At 41.7% G+C, this 20,845-nt stretch overlaps 1 protein-coding gene across 10 annotated transcripts in view; it reads left to right on the top strand.

The window, feature by feature from the left end:
• Positions 1-20,845, top strand: part of PSEN1 (presenilin 1) — a 79,594-nt gene that overhangs the window by 1,512 nt on the left and 57,237 nt on the right. For 3 of the 10 annotated variants that reach the window (XM_024231237.3, XM_024231238.3, XM_024231239.3), the window contains exons 2-3: positions 9,613-9,694; positions 9,785-9,924. The exons of 1 other annotated variant lie outside the window; for it this stretch is intronic. In XM_024231237.3, the coding sequence (XP_024087005.1) occupies positions 9,838-9,924 (87 nt within the window). In that variant the 5' untranslated portion in view covers positions 9,613-9,694; positions 9,785-9,837. 10 annotated transcript variants of the gene reach the window in all.

Below are 20,845 nucleotides of genomic sequence, written 5' to 3' on the forward strand. Positions count from 1 at the left end.
TTAGCTGGGCTTGGTGGCGCGCGCCTGTAGTCCCAACTGCTCCCAAGCGAGGCTGAGGCAGGAGAATCACTGGAACCCGGGAGGAGGAGGTTGCAGTGAGCCAAGATTATGCCACTACACTGCAGCCTGGGCAAAAGAGTGAGATTGTCTCAAAGAAAACAAAACAAAAACAAAATCTTTTTTGTTTTTCTTTTGGAGAAAAGGCATACAAATTTATTAGCAGGCACACTGGGAGAACCACAAGGTGATTATCCCTATTTTAAATTTTCTAACAAACATACTATATTTATTTATTTTATTTATTTATTTTTCTTTTTGAGACGGAGTCTTGCTCTGTCGCCCAGGCTGGAGTGCAGTGGCGCGATCTCGGCTCACTGCAAGCTCCGCCTCCCGGGTTCACGCCATTCTCCTGCCTCAGCCTCCCCAGCAGCTGGGACTACAGGCGTCCGCCACCACGCCCGGCTAATTTTTTTGTATTTTTAGTAGAGACGGGGTTTCACGGTGTTAGCCAGTATGGTCTCGATCTCCTGACCTCGTAATCTGCCCGCCTCGGCCTCCCAGAGTGCTGGGATTACAGGCGTGAGCCACCGTGCCCGGCCGGCTATTTATTTTTTTAGAGATGGGAGCCTCACTGTGTTGCCCAGGCTGGTCTTGAACTCCTGGAGTCAAGTGATCCTCCTGCCTTGGCCTCCCAGAGTGGTGAGATACAGGCACAAGTCACTGTGCCCAGCCATAAACACATTTTTAAAGGTAAAAAGAGGCCGGGCGCGGTGGCTCACCCCTGTAATCCCAGCACTCTGGGAGGCCGCGGCGGGCGGATCATGAGGTCAGGAGATCGAGACCATCCTGGCTAACACGGTGAAACCCCATCTCTACTAAAAAATACAAAAAAAAATTAGTCGGGCGTGATGGCGGGCGCCTGTAGTCCCAGCTACTCCGGAGGCTCAGGCAGAATGGCGTGAACCCGGGAGGCGGAGCTTGCAGCGAGCCGAGATCGCGCCACCGCACTTAAGCCTGGGCGACAGAGCGAGACTCCGTCTCAAAAAAAAAAAAAAAGGTGAAAAAAGGCTGGGTGGCCGGGTGCGGTGGCTCACGCCTGTAATCCCAGCACTTTGGGAGTCCGAGGCGGGTGGATAACCAGGTCAGGAGATGGAGACCATCCTGGCTAACACGGTGAAACCCCGTCTCTACTAAAAATACAAAAAATTAGCCAGACATGGTGGCGGGCGCGTGTAGTCCCAGCTACTCAGGAGGCTGAGGCAGGACAATGGCGTGAACCCGGGAGGCGGAGCTTGCAGTGAGCCGAGATCACGCCACTGCACTCCAGCCTGGGCAACAGAGAGAGGCAGTTTTTTTGTTTTGTTTTTTAAAAAAAAGGCTGGGCGCAGTGGCTCACACTTGTAATCTGCCAGCACTTTGGGAGACCGAGGCAGGTAGATCACCCGAGGTCAGGGGTTCGAGACCAGCCTCGCCAACATGGTGAGACCCTGTGTTTACTAAAAATGCAAAAAATTAGCCGGGTGTGTTGGCGTGTACCTGTTATCCCAGCTACTCGGGAGGTGAGGCAGGAGAATCGCTTGAACCCAGAAAGTGGAGTTTGCAGTGAGCCGAGATCACGCCACTGCACTCCAGACTGGGCTACAGAGCGAGACTCCATCAGGAAAAAAAAAAAAGGGTAAAAAGAAACAGATGAAACCAATGTGAATAATTTATTTTAACACAATATACCTAACATTTTTATTTCAATATCTAACCAGTATAAAAATTTACTTGTTTTGCCCTCTAGATAGTAAGCTCCTTAAGTAAACAAGAAGTAATACCTGATTAATTAGAATTCCCAACCCTCATCAAGTGTGTGGTTATATAGAAGAAACCCAGGAAGTGTTTGTTGATTGAAAGGTGTTAATACTCCTGCTTGGGTGAGAGTGAGGAAAAAGGTATTAGTGTTGACTTTTCACAGTGCCTTGTACGGTTTCTTGTTTAAGTTGATCAAAGCAAAAGAAAGACTGCAGGCAATGATAAATGTAACAAGTGATTTACAAATTAATTAGATGTAAATAATCATTTTTTATTAAAAATTAGTTGTATTTTGTCCATTTCCACAGAGAATTTTAGACAATGATTTTGAATAATCATATCTCTCTTACAGAGTTATTGAAATTAAATAACTTATTGGGAAAGATTCTTTATAATTATACAAAGGTATATAGGACCATAGTCTCATATCCAGAGTTCTGAAATCCGAAAACTAGAAGGTTTTTCTTTTTTTTCTTTTCTTTTTTTTTTTTTTGAGACGGAGTCTCCCTCTGTTGCCCAGGCTGGAGTGCAGTGGCACAATCTCAGCTCACTGCAACCTCCGCCTCCCAGGTTCAAGCAATTCTTCTGCCTCAGCCTCCCGAGTAGCTGGGACTACAGGCGTGTGCCACCACACTGGGCTAATTTTTGTATTTTTAGTAGAGACGAGGTTTCACCGTATTGGCCATTCTGGTCTCGAACTCCTGACCTCGTGATCCACCTGCCTCAGCCTCCCAAAGTGCTGGGATTACAGGCGTGAGCCACCGCACCTGGCCAAGGTTTTTCATAACTAATTTGACAGCAAAATCTGGTCTAGTTAAAGTCTTTATTTTCTTTTTTTAATGTGATTTAAAACTATTCATTTGTTTCACTATAGCTTAATAATTTGTTTGCTTTTCTGCTTCTAAGACCCTGTAGGGGCATTATATAACTTCTGGCATTTGCATAGTACCTTTACAAAATCCAAAAAAATCTGAATTCTAAACACATTTAGTCCTAAAAGTTACAGATAAGGGATTCTGGACTTGCAATTCTAAGTCTTTGTTCGTTTTTATTGCATTTTCTGAGCCAACATAACCATTATTTAAAAACAAGTTGCTATAGTAACTCTACATTACAGACCTCCCCCAAACTCAGCAGTTCAGAGCATGTATTCTCACTCAGAGCTCTGCTTCGTTGTAGGTAGGTCTGTGGATCAGTGGGGGCAGTTCTTATTTGTATGCCTTATTCTGGGGCCCAGGCTGAAGGGGCAATGGCTATCCATGATAAGCTTTTCTCAAGGCACCAGCAGAAGTACAAGAAGTCAAGGCCAACTGCACAAGCATAGTTCACATGTCTGCTTATGCCACATCTGCTAAGATTGCATTGACCAAAGCAAGTCATATGATCATGCCCAAAGACTTAGGAGTTGGTAGTAGACTGCAACCACCATGCAGCCAAGCAAACTACAGAGCCAAGCCTATAACATCGCTGGAGAGAGGTGTATTCCTCCCTTGGCCAGGCTGGGGGAGGGAGTGAATATTGGCTGAATAATAATCTAATCTACCACAGATGGTTAACAGAGGTGGAGTGGGATGGAAGGAGAAAAAAAAAAATCACCAAATGGGATGTATCACTACCCTTGCTCTTTTTAGCGTCTACTGCTTTCACAAAGCCTTTTATAGGGCTGGAGAAATGATTTGCTCCTAGTCTCTTAAAAACCAGAGGAGTCTTTTGAGGTTGTATTCCTAAAGTTTTTAAATTAGTTTAAAAAAGTTTTTTATTAATTTCAATTATAGGCTGAGCACAGTGGCTCACTCCTGTAATCCCAGCTAAGGTGGTGGATCACCTGAGGTCAGGAGTTTGAGATCAGCCTGGCCAACATGCTGAAACCCCCATCTCTACTAAAAATACAAAAAATTAGCTCGGCATGGTGGTGGGCATCTGTAATCCTAGCTACTCAGGAGGCTGAGGCAAGAGAATTGCTTGAACCCAGGAGGTGGAGGTTGCAGTGAGCCATGATCGTGGCATTGCATTCCAGCCTGGGCGACAGGAACCAAACTACATCTCAATAATAATAATAATTTCAATTATAGGTTGGAATTTAGAGTTTGGTTACATTTACTATTGGATGTGAACCTTTAAAAACTCAAGTAGGGGCTTTTCCAGCCCATTCATAACATCAGAAGTTGGGCCATCTGTCCAGGGAGAAGCTTTCAAAGTAACACTAAGGCTGATTAAATACTTTTGTAAAATAAAGAATAAATCACAAGCTCATTGGCACTTGAAAACTTAGCATTGCAATGCAGATGCAGCAGAAAATACTTGTAGCAGTTTTCTCAGTGAAAGAGAAACTAGTCAAGTAGCTTAGAGACATTAAAACAAGCCACAAGCCCTTTGTGCTAGAAATCATGGTTAAAAGTCCCCTGAAGATGTTTTTCCACAGTACAAATTTTGTTTATATTTATGTCTGAGAGTGAAAAAAGAAAATGGTATCAATAAGTAACCATGTTCTGTAGGACTTTGAGGTTTTGTTGTTACATTGGGATGTAGTGAGAGAAAAAAAGTATTAATAATTTTCTGTTGGTACTTTCTTGAGTTACATTTTTAATAAACTTATTTTGAAATTCTAAACATTGCTCCTGTGATAATTTCTGAAGTGCTGATGGGTAGAAGGTTTTCTGGTTAGACTTCTGTTCAGCACATATGAGCTTTGAGATTATTTGTAGTTCTCCTGGGGCTTTTTAAATCTCTTTGTATATAATAGATAAATTCTAGTTTCCCATCAGAGAAGGATTTCTTTTTCCTTTTGTCTGATTGAGCAAGTGTCTTGAGATTAAGAAAATGGATGTCAGTGAATTCAAGTGTTGTGCTCTGTCAGTTTGCAGCAGGTGACCAGAGAGCAAAAACACCAAAGTAGATTCTGTCCCTACTCCCACCTACTCCTCAATTCAGGTCCCATGAAAGATCCTCAGATCCAAGTAACTGTTTGTTGTTGTTTTTGTTGTTCACAGGGCTAAGAAAGTTCACGGCTAAAAATGTTAAAAAGTCTCCTAGTGTCTTTTACCATGCCGCCTGAACAGTGGGGTCATTGACCGCCATGCAGTCCTCAATTGTTTTCAGCTGTTACTGGACCAAAATCAAATCTAGCTTTGCCTGCCCCTTTCTTTGTACCAGTAGCGCTTGTTTGTTCACCAGGCCTGACTGAAGACCTAGCCCTGTTGCCTGCCTCTGCTTCCTACCGAGCCCCCTGTAAAGAGCAGCTCTCCCAGGGAGGCTCACCTTGTAGCATTGTGATCTTCGGAAGCATCAAGGGAGGCACAAGATTTCTCTGGGTGAACTGGAAAAGACTTGGTATGGGTATCAGAAGACTTGGGTTCTGGAACTGGCATTGTTTACACTCGCTCCGTAACTCTGTGCAGGCAAAATCTTTCACCTTTTCTGAGTTTTTTTTTTTACATGTCAGTACAGATTCCTTTCCTCATGAGGTTTCTTTAAGACTCAAATGGAAGAATAAATGTGAAAAGAACTTTGAAGATAGTATTGGAAAATGCTAAAGTGACTGCTGTATTATTGATGATTTTTACGGGATTTGTCTGAGAAAGCTCCAGTATGACCAGATTGTACCAGCTTGTATGGTTTCTTGTAATAACTGAACAGATCCTGTTAGCATAGGGTAAAAATGGAAACTACTTGTTTTAAAATGACCAGTGGCTGCAGTGGCTCAGGCCTGTAATCCTGACTAGTTGGGAGACTGAGGTGGTAGGGTTGCTTGAGGCCAGGCAAGACCAGCCTGGGTGATACAGCAAGACCCTTTCTCTAAATGAAAAACTAGCCAGCCATGTAATCCCACCTGCTTGGGAGGCTGAGGTGGGAGGATCGACTGAGGCCAGGAGTTCAAGGCTGCAGTGAGCTATGATTGCCACTGTACTTCCAGCCTGGGTGACAGAGTGAGACCTTGTCTCTTAAAAAAAAAAAAAAAAAAAAAAAGATTTGCATTATAGCTTATCCTTTTTTTTTTTTTTTTTTTTTTTTGAGATGGAGTCTCACTCTGTCACCCAGGCAGGAATGCAGTGGCGTAATCTCGGCTCACTGCAACCTCTGCCTCCTGGGTTCAAGTGATTCTCCTGCCTCAGCCTCCGGAGTAGCTGGGACTACAGGTGTGCGTCACCATGCCCGGCTAATTTTTGTATTTTTTAGTAGAGATCGGGTTTCATCATATTGGCCAGGCTGGTCTGGAACTCCTGACCTTGTGATCTGCCCACGTTGGCATCTCAAAGTGCTGGGATTACAGGCGTGAGCCACTGTGCCCGGCCAGCTTATCCTTTTTTAAAAAAAATGTAAATACTAGGATATTGAGATTATTGAAAATGCTTTTAGTGCTTCAGTTGTGAATTTATACTTAGAGCAGTTTTTGAAGTTTAAGATCTCATTTACTTGTAAGTAATAGATTTACTAGTAATCAAAATCGCTTCAAAATACCATAATCCTCATTGCTGTAAACTCCTATGGGGCAGGTATGGAGTTTTATAAAGAGGCAATATAGTGTACTCTGTGAATTCCAACTCCTTGCTTGCCAGATGTGACCTTAAGCAAGTTAACTTCTGTGTGCCACATTGTTTTCATCTGTAAAAGGATAAAGTGAATATAATAAATTAGTTTGTTAAGCCTTAGTTTAATAATGTCTGTCTCTAAGTTTTCCATATAAGTAGACAGTGTCTTTCTTGTTTGGTGAATAATCATTCTTATTGTTTAATAGTATCTCTACTAAATGTATTGTATAAGATTATACTAATCTTGTTTAGTACATGGTAATCACTTCTGCTCATATTTAACCTATAAACGTAATATAGTTTATTTATATACCATTTATTTTATTTTATTTTATTTTTTGAGATGGAGTCTTGCTCTGTCACCCAGGCTGCGGTGCAGTGGCGCAATCTTGGTTCACTGCAACCTCCACCTCCCAGGTTCAAGCGATTCTCCTGCCTCAGCCTCCTTAGTAGCTGGGATTACAGGCACAAGCCATCATGCCCAGCTAGTTTTTGTATATTTAGTACAGACAGGGTTTCACCATGTTGGCCAGGCTGGTCCCGAACTCCTGGCCTCAAATGATCTGTCTGCCTCGGCCTCACATAGTGCTGGGATTACAGGCGTGAGCCACCACGTCCGGCCTACTTACCTTTTATTTTTGCTTGCATTACCCTTTCTTTGCCTTGTTTCATTTGGCTAAGACTGTCTTGTTTACTTGTTTGTTTCTGAGGGATTATATGAGAGTTCTATGGGTTTTTCCATAATGGAGTGTTACTTCTATTATTTTATTATTTGTTTTTTTGAGACAGGGTCTCACTCTGTCACTCAGGCTGGAGTGTAGTGATGCAGTCACTGCTCACTGCAGCCTCGACTTTCTTGGCTCCAGTTTCTTGGCTCCAATGATCTTTCCACCTCAGCCTCCTGAGTAGCTGGAACCACAGGCACCCACCACCCACACCCAACCAATTTTTTTTTGTATTTTTAGTAGAAACAGGGTTTCACCATGTTGGCCAGGCTAGTCACGAACTCCTGGCCTCAAGTAATACGCCCATCTCAGCCTCCCACAGTGCTGGGATTACAGGCATGAGCCACCGAGCCCGGCCTCATGCAATTTATTGACTACTTCACTGAAAGTGAACTTGTATGGATACTCAAAAAGTACAGTTTGTACTGAATACATATTGTTTTTGCGTCATACTAAAGCTGAACAGTTCTAAACTGAACTGTCATCAGGGACCGTATGTATTGTGAAATCTTAATTTTGTCCATATTGGAAGACAGGAACAGGGCTGGTCGTGGTGGCTCACACCTGTAATCCTAGCACTTTGAGAGGCTGAGGTGGGTGGATCACTTGTGATCAGGAGTTTGAGACCAGCCTGGCCAACATGGTGAAACCCAGTCTCTACTAAAAATACAAAAATTAGCTGGACATGGTGGTGCACACCTGTAATCCCAGCTATTCGGGGGGCTGAGACACGAGAATTGCTTAAACCCAGGAGGTAGAGGTTCCAGTGAGCGAGATCGTGCCACTACATTGCAGCCTGGGTGACAGAGCAAGACTCTGTCTCAAAATAAAGACAGGAACAAAGGTATCAATAACTCTAAGTATAGGTTAAATTCCCACAAAAATCTAGTTTTAAAAAATCTTTTTTTTTTTAAACAGTCTCACTGTTGCCCAGGCTGAGTGCAGTGACGAGATCTTGGCTCACTGCAGCCTCTAATTCCTGGACTCAAGCAGTCCCCCCACCTCAGCCTCCTGAGCAGTTGGGACTACAGATGCTTGAACCCAGCTAATTCATTTTTTGTAGAGATAGTGTCTTGCTATGTTGCCCAGGCTGGAGACTGATCTGCAACTCCTGGCCTTAAGCTCTTTATTTTTTAAGCAAATTTGCACGATGTTTTCAATTAATATGAATTTGCATTTCGCTGATCTCATGCCAGCTGACAATGGGCTGAAAGTGAGGGGAGGAGAAAGATGGACGTGGTATATAAAAGCATTTATGATAAAGTGGAACGTCACCTTGGTTAAAAATGTGTAATGATTTGAATGATACAAATATAAATAGTTAAGGGTTATTTTGAACTTGATACCTTTGCTAGAGGAAAAATTACTTTATGCATTTTTGATGAAAAATCATTAGAAGAAAAAAATGGAATATTTAGAGGAAAGAGTATCCTGATGTTAAAAGTGAAAATGAAATAGGACATTGAGAAAATTTTTTTATGTAAATGTGTATATGGTAATGTATTAATTAGCGTTAGGTATGTACACGGATTTTTGCCTTCTATATTTCTGAAAACCTTTTGTGAAAAGGAAAAGTTGAAATCATAAAGAATTGGCTGATGGAAATTAAGGTAGACAGGCAAATGGGAATGTGGCCCCCCCCGCCAGAGGGTGAACTCTGAGAGACACAGTCGTCCCTGTAAATAAGGCTGCACCAAGATCAAAGGAGAGGCCTGAGGCTGGGAGTCAGGAGTCAGCCATTCTTTTTTTTTTTTTTTTTTTTTGATACGGAGTCTCGCCTCGCTCTGTAGCCCAGGCTGGAGTGCGGTAGCACCATCTCAGCTCACTGCAACCTCCACCTCCTGGGTTCAAGCGATTCTCCTGCCTCAGCCTCCTGAGTAGCTGGGATTACAGGTGTGCGCCACCACACCTGGCTAATTTTTGTATTTTTAGTAGAGACGGGGTTTCACCATGTTGGTCAGGCTGGTTTCGAACTCCTGACCTCGTGATCCGCCCGCCTTGGCCTCCCAAAGTGCTGGGATTACAGGCATGAGCCACCGCTCCCGGCTGAGTCTGCGATTTCTTGCCAGCTTTACCCAGTTGTGTCATCTTAAGCAAGTCACTGAACTTCTGGATTCCCTTCTCTTTTTGTAAAATAAGCATGTTATCTGTTCATCCTGCCTTGGGCATTGTGATAAGGATAAGATGAGATTATAGAATTCTGCAAAATTTAAAGTGCTAGACAAATGATTTTATGAAAATATAACGATTAGGTTGAATTTGGTCAGCATAGAAAAAGGAATGTTGAGGACAACATTCCTTAAGATTAACTCAGCTCCCTTTGCTGGAAATCAGAAGTCATTAAGTATCTTTGTGGTTGAAAATGTTTGGTGTCTCAGGCGGTTCTACTTATTGCTAAAGAGGTCTACCTTGAGCTTATAGTAAATTTGTCAGTTAGTTGAAGGTCGTGACAAATTAATACATTCCTGGCTTACAAATTGATCTTATAAGTATTTGATTGGTTTAAATGAATTTACTAGGATTTAACTAACAATGGATGACCTGGTGAAATCCTATTTCAGACCTAATCTGGGAGCCTGCAAGTGACAACAGCCTTTGAGGTCCTTAGACAGCTTGTTCTGGAGGAGAACACATGAAAGAGAGGTTTGTTTCTGCTTAATGTAATCTATGAAAGTGTTTTTTATAACAGTATAATTGTAGTGCACAAAGTTCTGTTTTTCTTTCCCTTTTCAGAACCTCAAGAGGCTTTGTTTTCTGTGAAACAGTATTTCTATACAGTTGCTCCAATGACAGAGTTACCTGCACCGTTGTCCTACTTCCAGAATGCACAGATGTCTGAGGACAACCACCTGAGCAATACTGTACGTAGCCAGGTACAGTGTCAGTCTCTGAAACTGCCTTTGCCAGACTGGATTCACTTATCATCTCCCCTCATCTCTAAGAAATGCTGAGGGGGCTGAGCAGGCTTTCTCTACTTTACCAAATTTATAATATATTTGTTGAACTTCAGCTGATTGCTGGGGGACTCAGGGCTGTTTAACACATAGGTGTTGATACAGTTCCTACCTAACTCACATATCACCACCTCAGTTGAAGCCTTCTCCAGCTTCCCAAGGTGTGCAGCACCTCATAGTTCATGTTGTTTATTATTTTACCTATCTTGCTCTTATTCTTCTACGGCTGAGTCCATTTTATTTACTGTATTCAGTACCTAACAGTTCCTGTTAGTGCTCAGTAAATATTCATTATAATTGTACAATGCAAGGATAAGTGTAGAAGTTCTAACAGTTCGAAGGAGGGATTCAGGAAAAGAATCTGTGCTGTCGGACAAAGAGACTCCTCACCAGCTACATACACAGACATGAAATTTGACTGCAACTCTACTAGCTAATCATCATAAGTGAGAGCAGAGGCCAGGCGCGGTGGCTGATGCCTGTAATCCCAGCACTTTGGGAGGCTGAGGCAGGCAGATCACCTGAGGTTAGGAGTTCAATACCAGCTTGGCCAACATGGAGAAACCCTGTCTCTACTAACGATAGAAAAATTAGCCGGGCTTGGTGGCAGGTGCCTGTAATCCCAGCTACTTGGGAGGCTGAGCCAAGAGAATCACTGGAACCCAGGAGGTGGAGGTTACAGTGAGCTGACATTGCGCCATTGCACTCGAGCCTGGGCGACGAACGAAACTGCTTCTCAAAAATAAATAAATAATAAATAAATAGAGAAAGAAAAGAAAAGAGAGAGAGAGCATGGATGTCCTGTGAGACAGTTGGAGTATCTATGGGATTTTTAGAGGTGGAACCAGAATAGAGGAAAACATAAGGCCAACTATAAGCTATCCAGTTGCACTAGGTGTGGGGTCAGATTTTCCTCTGTTAGGACCAGAGAGCAGAGTTAGGAATAGTGGTGGAAGTTACCAGGCAATAAGGTCTGGATCAATAAAAAGAACTTTCTCATAGCCTGGCATGGTGGTGCATGCCTGTAGTCCCAGCTACTCAGGAACTCAGGAGGCTGAGGTACGAGGATTGCTTGTCTAAGAGTTTGAGTCCAGCATGGGCAACATAGAGAGGTTCTGTATTATTATTATTATTTTTTAATTTTCCCAGAGTTATGGTACATCTGGGCTGCCTTGTAGGCTTGTGTGTACTTTTCACTACAAACAGTCACAAAAGTCTGGAAGGCCACTCTAGCAAGATCTGTAGAGGATTAGTCTGTGAATTCAGCAGTTGAACTAGAGCACTGAATGGCCTGGAACTTCCTTTTACACTCTGAAGATTTAGGATTCTTCACTCATCAGTAAAATTAGGTAATTTACTAGATAATTTGAAAATTCTTTCCCAGCTGGAAAGTTTTGATGTGCCTAGAAGGTAGGATGGCCAGTTGTCCCAGTTTGTCTAAAACTAGAGGTTCTAGAACACAGGACTTTCAGTTTTAAAATTGGGACAGTCCTGAGCAATAGGATCAAGTCAGTTACCTACCAGAGTATAATCAAATTGAAATAATTTTGGATCTGACTAACCAAGTCTTATTCAATTAGTTGACTTTCTTGTTTAACTTCGAGTACTATTACAGTTCTATATTGTTATAGTTCAAATAGAAGATAACATCTAAAGCACTTCTCATTCCAAAGGTTAAATCTTGCCTTTGGCTTCATTTCTTCAACTCTAAGCAAATACTGTGACGAGCTGCTATAGCCTGGAAAATAGTTTTCCTTTTGTGGGCTGCTGTGCATAATCTCATTCATAGTAAAGGGATTTGAAGTTTGATGACAGAATAGTCAGAGAGCTGAAGTTGTGTTTGTTTTTTTAGCCCAAATATTTATTTCTCAAGTTTTTGTTGTGAAATGTTTCAAGCACATACAGAAAGTATGGCACATAAGGTAATAGGCACCCATGTACCTATCACCCAACTTTATTAAACCTTAACTTCTTATTTGCTGTTTTTTTGATAAGCTTTTTTTGCTTCTATTGCTTATTGATCCTACACTAAATAAACCCTAACTATACAAAACAAGATTTTGCATTTAATTTGAAAAGAGACTAGTTATATGACAAAAAATTGCAGATAAAATTGAAGTGCCCCTCCCCCATTCCTTTTCCTCTTTTCTCAGGATAGTTACTGTCCTGAATTGAATATTTATCATGTTTAATAAAATTGAGTATTAGGCTTACTATAATATTTATGTACATAAATCATATCACATTATGTAATACACTTGGCATGTTTTAAAACTTTAGGCTAGGTGTGGTGGCTCACTCCTGTAATCCCAGCGCTTTGGGAGGCCAAGGCTGGTGGATCACAAGGTCAGGAGTTCAAGACCAGCCTGGCCAACATGGTGAAACCCTGTCTCTACTAAAAAAAAAATACAAAATTTAGCCAGGCGTGATGGCAGGCGCCTGTAATCCCAGCTACTCCAGAAACTGAGGCAGAGAATTGCTTGAACTCTGGAGGTGGAGGTTGCAGTGAGCCAAGATTGTACCACTGCACTCCAGCCTGGGCAGCAGAGTGAGACTCTGTCTCAAAAAAAAAAACAAAAAAAAAATGCCAGGTGCGGTGGCTCACACCTGTAATCCCAGCACTTTGGGAGGCGGAGGAGGGTGGATCACGAGGTCAAGAGACTGAGACCATCCTGGTCAACATGGTGAAACCCCGTCTCTACTAAAAAAATACAAAAATTAGCTGGGCATGGTGACGCGCACTCATAGTCCCAGCTACTCGGGAGGCTGAGGCAGGAGAATGGCGTGAACCTGGGAGGCGGAGCTTGCAGTGAGCCGAGATTGCACCACTGCACTCCAGCCTGGGCGACAGAGCGAGACTCCATCGAAATTAAAAAAAATTTTTATGGTTTATGTCTGAAAGTTGAAGAGAATTTCCACATGTATGTTAGTATATGTTGCAAAAGAGACTATGTAGAATTTTGGGCATTCATGTATATGTAGATGCATGTAGCTCTAGCATTCGTTTTCTCTTGTGAATATATAAAAATAATTCTGTTTACAAACATTTGGTAGGTTCCAGTTTTTCACAATAACTGACAGCGCTGCAGTGACATACTAATTCATTAGTCTGTGTGCACTTGTGTGAGTTTCTCAAAGATAGTTGCTGTGATTGAATATATGGATCTTAGAACTATTTTAGAGATTGCTAGGATTCTTCCAAAGTGGTTATGTATCAAGAGTATATTGCAGGCCAGGCATGGTGGTTCACGGCTGTATTACATCTATCTTGGAAAAATAAGAGAAGAAAAGCATGGGTGATCTTGGTGATTTCCCCCTTTCATTTTCTAAATGTTGTATAATACAATTATTTAATAATTTAAAAAGCTATTTTGAAAAAGTAATCTCACTCTGTCACCCAAGCTGGAGTGCAGTGGTGCAATCTCAACTCACTGCAACCTCGACCTCTTTGAGACCAGGATGGTCTCAAGTGATCCTGCCACCTCAGCCTCCCAAGTAGCTGGGACCACAGGCTCATGCCACCACACCCGGCTAATTTTTTGTATTTTTAGCAGAAACGAGGTTTCACCATGTTGCGCAGTCTGGTCCTGAACTCCTGAGCTCAAGTGATCCACATGTCTTGGCCTCCCAAAGTGCTAGGATTACAGGTGTGAGCTACTGCGCCCAACCTTATATATATCTAGATATCTATATAGATAGATATATCTATCTATATAGATAGATATATCTATCTAGATATCTAGATATATATATATATATTTTTGAGACGGAATCTCGCTCTGTTGCCCAGGCTGGAGTGCAGTGGCACGATCTCGGCTCACTGCAAGGTCCGCCTCCCGGGTTCACACCATTCTCCTGCCTCAGCCTCCCAAGTAGCTGGGACTACAGGCGCCCGCCACCACGCCTGGCTAATTTTTTGTATTTTTAGTAGAGACGGGGTTTCACCGTGTTAGTCAGGATGGTCTCGATCTCCTGACCTCGTGATCCGCCTGTCTCGGCCTGCCAAATATTTTTTATATTTTTTAATGTGAGGAAAGCTCACAAAAGAATAGTATGCTACCTGAGGAATATCTGTGGAAAGGGATCAAGCATTCGAGGTTTTCTGTGATGACTGACTAAAGTCATGGAGTTAGAACAGCTGATACAAAAGAAACCAAAAAAGGCCGGGCATGGTGGCTCACACATGTAATCCCAGCACTTTGGGAGGCTGAGGCAGGCGGATCACTTGAGGTCAGGAGTTTGAGACCAGCCTGGCCAACATGGTGAAACCCCATTTCTACAAAAAAAAAAAAAAAAAAAATGGGTGTGGTGGCATGCACCTGTAGTCCCAGCTACTCAGGAGACTGAAGCATGAGAATTGCTTGAACCCAGGACTCAGAGGTTACAGTGAGCTGAGATTGTGCCACTGCACTCCAGTGTGACAGAGTGAGACTGTCTCAAAAAAAAAGAGAAGAAAAAACACAAAAACTGGTTAGCATGAGATCTTTGAGAGCATTCTTATGTTCTTATTGGTAATTGGAGTTTATATTATGCCCCTTTCATCAATAAAAGCTTCAGTTATGTTTCTTAGTCTCCATTTGAAAAAAGAAATGTTCGCTGGGCATGGTGGCTCACACCTGTAATCCCAGCACTTTGGGAGGCCAAGGTGGGTGGATTACTTGAGGCCAGGAGTTCCAGACCAGCCTGGCCATCGTGGTGAAACCCCATCTCTATTAAAAATACAAAAATTAGCCAGGTGTGGTGGTGCCCCCTTGTAATCCCAGCTACTTGGGAGGCTGAGGCAGGAGGATTGGTTTCAAGGTTCACCTGGGAGGTCAAAGCTGCATTTAGCCGAGATCACACCATTGTACTCCAGCCTAGGTGACAAAGTGAGACCCTGTCTCAAATAAATACATAAAAATAAACAAAAAGCAAACCTATAAGCTATTTAAAGGACCTTGAGGAGAAAAAAAATAAATGGGTGATCTAAATTTAAATAGAATCTGCAGCTCCAGTTAGCCTTTGACAGTGTTTTTGTATCATTATAGTTATGAATTTGTTTTCTCAGTTGTGTTAAAGTGGAGTAAGGCAAAAAAGAACTTAAAGTCTCAACGACCTCCAGAGAAACATGCTAGCTTTTGCATGAGTAAAATCTCTTAGGCACAAATCTTAATAATATGTTAAGAAACTTTAGGCTTAAGCCTAACATAACAGCCCCATAAGTGTTCAGTATTATCTCTAACCAGTTATGTCAACTGTTTGTGGAAATGACAGCCTTTCTTGGCGTTAGAGGAATGGCTAAACCCCTGACTCCAGGGAATCACAAAGCTTGGTCAGATGCTGAATGGAATTATGTGTGTTGTTGGAAACATGTTCCCTATGATTAATAAATGTTTTCAAGTTTTCCACTTAACTTGCCAGTTCTTTGGTTAAGCCACTCTTCTAGTCCTGTCCTACAGAGCAGGCTTAGAGCCCCGCATTTCTCATTGTAGAAATTCAAACAATATCCATTAAGTCTTTTTTTTTTTTTTTGCGCATTAAGTCTTAAAGGATTAATACATTTTCTTTCCTTTTTTTTTTTTTTTTTTTTTTTTGAAACGGAGCCTCCCTCTGTCGCCCAGGCTGGAGTTCGGTTGTGCTATCTCGGCTCACTGCAGCCTCTGCCTCCCAGGTTCAAGCGATTCTCCTGCCTTAGTCTCTCGAGTAGTTGGGATTAACAGGGTTGTGCCACCACACCTGGCTAATTTTAGTATTTTAGGTAGAGATGGGGTTTCACCATGTTGGTCAGGCTGGTCTCGAACTCCTGACCTCAAGTGATCTGCCCACCTAGGCCTCTCAAAGTGTTGGGATTACAGGCATGAACCACCGCACCTGCCAATACATTTTCTTACAAATATTAATTATTGAAAAAATGTATTTTAAGTAAATATTCAGACTATAAATATATCAGCATAATTGAATACATTATAACCACGTAGACATGTTAACTGCTTACATGTGTGCATGAAATATTAAGGGAAAATGGTAGAATATTTGTAAACACTTATAACTATGTAAACATGGGTGTATATATTGAAAAACATTAGGATTTGGGGTGTTGTAAAAATAAGTTTCTGTTTTCTTTATAAAATTGCCTAAGTTCATATTCAACTACAAACAATTATAAACTTCATTGTAGAGCTAGATGTGGCTCATGTCTGTATTCCTAGTACTTTGGGAGGCTGAGGCAGGAGGATCCCTTGAGGCCAGGAGTTTGAGACTAGCCTGGGTAACATAGCGCGATCTTGTCTCTACAAAAAAAAAAAATGTGAAAATTAGTGGGGTGTGGTAGTGTGCTTCTGTGGTCCCAGCTACTTGGGAAGCTGAGGCAGGAGGATTGCTTGAGACTAGGAGGTTGAGGCTGCAGTGAGCTGTAATCATGCCACTGCACTTCAACCTGGGCAACAAAGTGAGACCCCACCTCAAAAAAAGAAAAAAATGTGTGGCAAAAACTGCCATGAACAAAGTCCAAAACAAACTAGGACAAAGGCTTGAAATATATGACAGATATATCCCAATATACATAGAATTCTTATGAAATTAAAAGGAACATGAACAACTAACTCAGTAGCAAAGGTTACAAGCAATATTTATGGAGTAAGAAATAGAAATGGCAATAAATATATGAAAAGCCTAGTTGATCAGCCTTACTAATAGAGATAAAAATTAAAACTTCACTTCTTACCTATCAGTGAGTTAAAATTGATACACTGCTGCTGAGGTTGTAGGGAAATAGGCTTTCTTGTATGCTGTGTTCTTTGGAGTTAAGTTAATATTTATTTGGAGGCAAGCTCTTAATTGAATCTACAGATACACATGCCTTTTGGAACTAATTTAGGAATTTAACCTAATCTAATCTCACCTAGCATTTCACTTCTGGAAGTTTATCCTATAAAAATATTACCAGAGAAGTGCCAAGAATTTTTATTGAAGTTTTATTTATAACAGTGAGAATGTGGCAGTAATCTCAGTCTTTATCATTAATTGCTTATGGTTTACCCAGTTAGTAGTGCAAAGGTACTGGTTAACAGGGTCTCTTGACTAAACAGTTGGACTTTGAATCTCCATTCTAGAACTTCTTAGCACTATGATCTTTGGCAAATTAACTGGCCTCGCTAAACTTCAGTTTCTTTATCTGTTAAATGAAGTTTATAGCAATTAACTTAGAGTTTTTTTTTTAATTAAATGAGATAACCTGAATGATTAGTACACTACCTAGCACATACTTGTTCAATAAATATTAACATTTCTTATCAAAATTGCCATATTTAAGAATGAGGTATATTTATATGTCTAGCATAGAATCAAATATATATTATCATTATTATTTTTTTTTGAGACAGGGTCTCCTTCTGTCACCCAGGCTGGAGTATAGTGGTGTGATCATAGCTCACTGCAGCCTCGAAGTCCTGGGCTCAAGTGATTCTCCCATCTCAGCCTTGTGAATAGCTGGGAGTACAGGTGTGTGCCACCATGCCTGGCTAATTTTTTTTGCTGTTAGTTTCACTTTTTTTGTAGAGCTGGGGTCTTGCTATGTTGCCCAGGCTGGTGTTGAACTCCTGGGCTCAAGCGATTCTCCCGTCTCGGCCTCCTGAAGCATACAGATTTTTTAGGGCAGTGAATCTATTCTGTATGATACTGTAATCATGGAAACCTGTCATTGTCTGTTTATACAAACCCATAGACTGTATAACACTAAAAGTGAACCCTAAAGTAAACTGTGGACTGTCAATGTAGGTTCATCTGTTGTAACAGTTTACCACAGTGGTGCGGGATGTTGATAGAGAGAGGCTGTTGGAGGGGGTATGTGGGAACTCTCTGTACTTTCTGCTCAATTTTGCTGTGGATCTAAGTCTGCATTTAAAAATATTTTATGGCTTGGTGGCTCATACTTGTAATCCTAGCACTTTGGAAGGCTGAGGCAGGTGGATCACTTGAGCTCAGGAATTTGAGACCAGCCTGGGCAACATGGTGAAACCCCATCTCTATGGAAAAAAAAAAAAAAGTAAATAATACTAATAGTAATTAACTGGGTGTGGTGGCATGTGCCTATAGTCCCAGGTACTTGGGAGGCTGAGGTGGGAGGATGACTTGAGCCTGTGAAGTGGAGGTTGCAGTGAGCAGTGATCGTGCCACTGCACTCCAGCCTGGGCAACACAGCCAGACTTGGTCTCAAAAAATAATAATAATAAAATTAATAATAAAAATAAGAATATTTAGAAAGAAATGAGCTATCAAGCCACAAATGCAAAAGGCTTCAAGTTCCTATCTTTTAGAAATACATACTAAAATATTTATGAAGGAAATGATATATCTAAGATTTGTCTCAAAATAATACTGGAGTGGCAAAGTGAGCGGGGGAGTAGATGAAACAAGATTAGCATTAGTTCATAATTATTGAAGTTGAATAAATTGCACATGGGCTTCATTGTACATTTCTGACAGTATTTGTTTGAATTTTTTCCATAATAAAAAGTTTTGTTTTGTTTTGTTTTTGAGATGGAGTCTCGCTCTGTCGCCCAGGCTGGAGTGCAGTGGCATGATCTCGGCTCACTGCAAGCTCCGCCTCACAGGTTCACGCCATTCTCCTGCCTCAGCCTTCTGAGTAGCTGCAACTACAGGCGCCCGCCACCACGCCCAGCTAATTTTTTGTATTTTTAGTAGAGACGGAGTTTCACCGTGTTAGCCAGGATGATCTCGATCTCTTGACCTTGTGATCCGCCTGCCTCGGACTCCCAAAGTGCTGGGATTACAGGCATGAGCCACCGCGCCTGGCTTTTTTTTTAAAATAGCCTTACAGGTAATACCATGCTTAAGTCATCATTCTCATATTTAGCTACCAAGATTTTTCCTTTTGGAAATCCTTCAGTATTCTAATACCACTTTCCTCTCATATGACACTTTTCAAAGCACCTACACACTCCCTTGAGAAAGATACTTTTTTTTTTTTTTGCGATGGAGTTTCACTCTTGTTGCCCAGGCTGGATGGAGTACAGTGGCACGATCTAGGCTCACTGCAACCTCTGCCTCCTGGGTTCAAGTGATTCTCCTGCCTCCGTCTCCTGAGTAGCTGGGATTACAGGCACGCACCACCACACCTGGCTAATTTTTTTTTTTTTTTTTTTTTTTAAACTACAGATGGGGTTTCACCATGTTGGCCAGGCTGGTCTCAAACTCTTGACCTTAGGTGATCCGCCTGCCTCGATCTCCCAAAGTGCTGGGATTACAGGCGTGAGCCACCACGCCCAGCCCCAAGAAAGATACATTTTTAAAAACAGCTTTATTGTGGTATAATTAACATAAAATGTACATACTTAAAGTATACAATGTGATGTTTTGATATATATGTATACTGTTGAAACCACCACCACAGTTAAGATAATGAATATGTCCATTACCTCCAGAAGTTTCTTCATGTTTTGTTGTAATCTCTCCTTCTCCTCCCTGATTCCTTCCCATCCCCAGGCAACCATGTTTTGTCACCGCGCCCAGCCATTTACTATTATGATACTATTTTATATAAATAGTATCATACAGGCCGGGCATGGTGGCTCATGCCTGTAATCCCAGCACTTTGAGAGGTCGAGGTGGGTGATGACTTGAGGCCACCTGGCCAACATGAAACCCCTTCCCTACTAAAAATGCAAAAATTAGCCAGGGGTGGTGGTGTGCATCTGTAATCTCAGCTCTTCAGGAGGCTGAGACATGAGGATTGCTTGAACCCAGGAGGCAGAGGTTGCAGTGAGCTGAGATCGTGCCACTGCACTCCAGCCTGGACAACAGAGTGAGTCTCTGTCTGAAAAAAAAAAAAAAGTCATACAGACTCTTGTCTGGCTTCTTTCTTTCTTTCAGCATAATTATTTTGAAATTCGTCAGTTATGTGGTTCCTTTTTATTGCTGAGTTGTATACCACAGTTCTTGATCTATTTACTTATTGGTAGATATTTGGATTTTCAGTTCTGAAGCGTTATAGATAGTGGCTGTTACGGATATTCATGTACAGATCTTTGTATGGGCATATGCTTTATCTTGAGCAAATACCTAGGAGTAGAATATGATCCAATATGGTAGATGTATATTTAACTTTTTTTTCTATCCATCCATCCATCTATCTATCTATCTATCTATCTATCTGTCTATCTATTTATTTTTGAGACGGAGTTTCGCTTTTGTTGCCGAGGCTGGAGTGCAGTGGCGCGATCTTGGCTCACTGCAACCTCTGCCTCCTGGGTTCAAGTGATTCTCCTGTCCCAGCCTCCCCAGTAGCTGGGATTACAGGCGCCTGCCACCACGCCCAGCTAATTTTTGTATTTTTAGTAGAGACTAGGTTTCTCCATGTTGGCCAGGCTGGTCTTGAACTCCTGATCTCAAGTGATCTGCCTCGGCCTCCCAAAGTGTTGGAATTACAGGCGTGAGCCACCACACCTGGCCAGTTTTTATTTATATTTTTTATAGAAGATGGAGTCTTTCTATGTTTCACAGGCTGGTGTTGAACTCCAGGCCTCAAGTGATCCTCTCGCCTTGGCTTCCCGAAGTGCTGGGATTATAGGCATGAGCCTTTATGCCGAGCCTTATATTTAACTTTCTAAGGTACTACCAAAGAACTTTCCAAACTGGTTGTATAATTTAACATTTCTACCAACAGTATGAGTTCCAGTTCCTCCACATCCTGTCAGTACTTGATACTGTCAGTCTTTTAAATTTTTTAGCTCTTATAAAAAGGTATATAGTTATATCTCATTTTGGTTTTAATTTACATTTCTCTATTGAGTAATGATGTTGAGTTTCTTTTCATGTGCTTGTCATCCTGATATCTTCTTTG

This window comes from Pongo abelii, chromosome 15 (assembly GCF_028885655.2).
Source record: "Pongo abelii isolate AG06213 chromosome 15, NHGRI_mPonAbe1-v2.0_pri, whole genome shotgun sequence".
Taxonomy (NCBI): Eukaryota; Metazoa; Chordata; class Mammalia; order Primates; family Hominidae; genus Pongo; species Pongo abelii.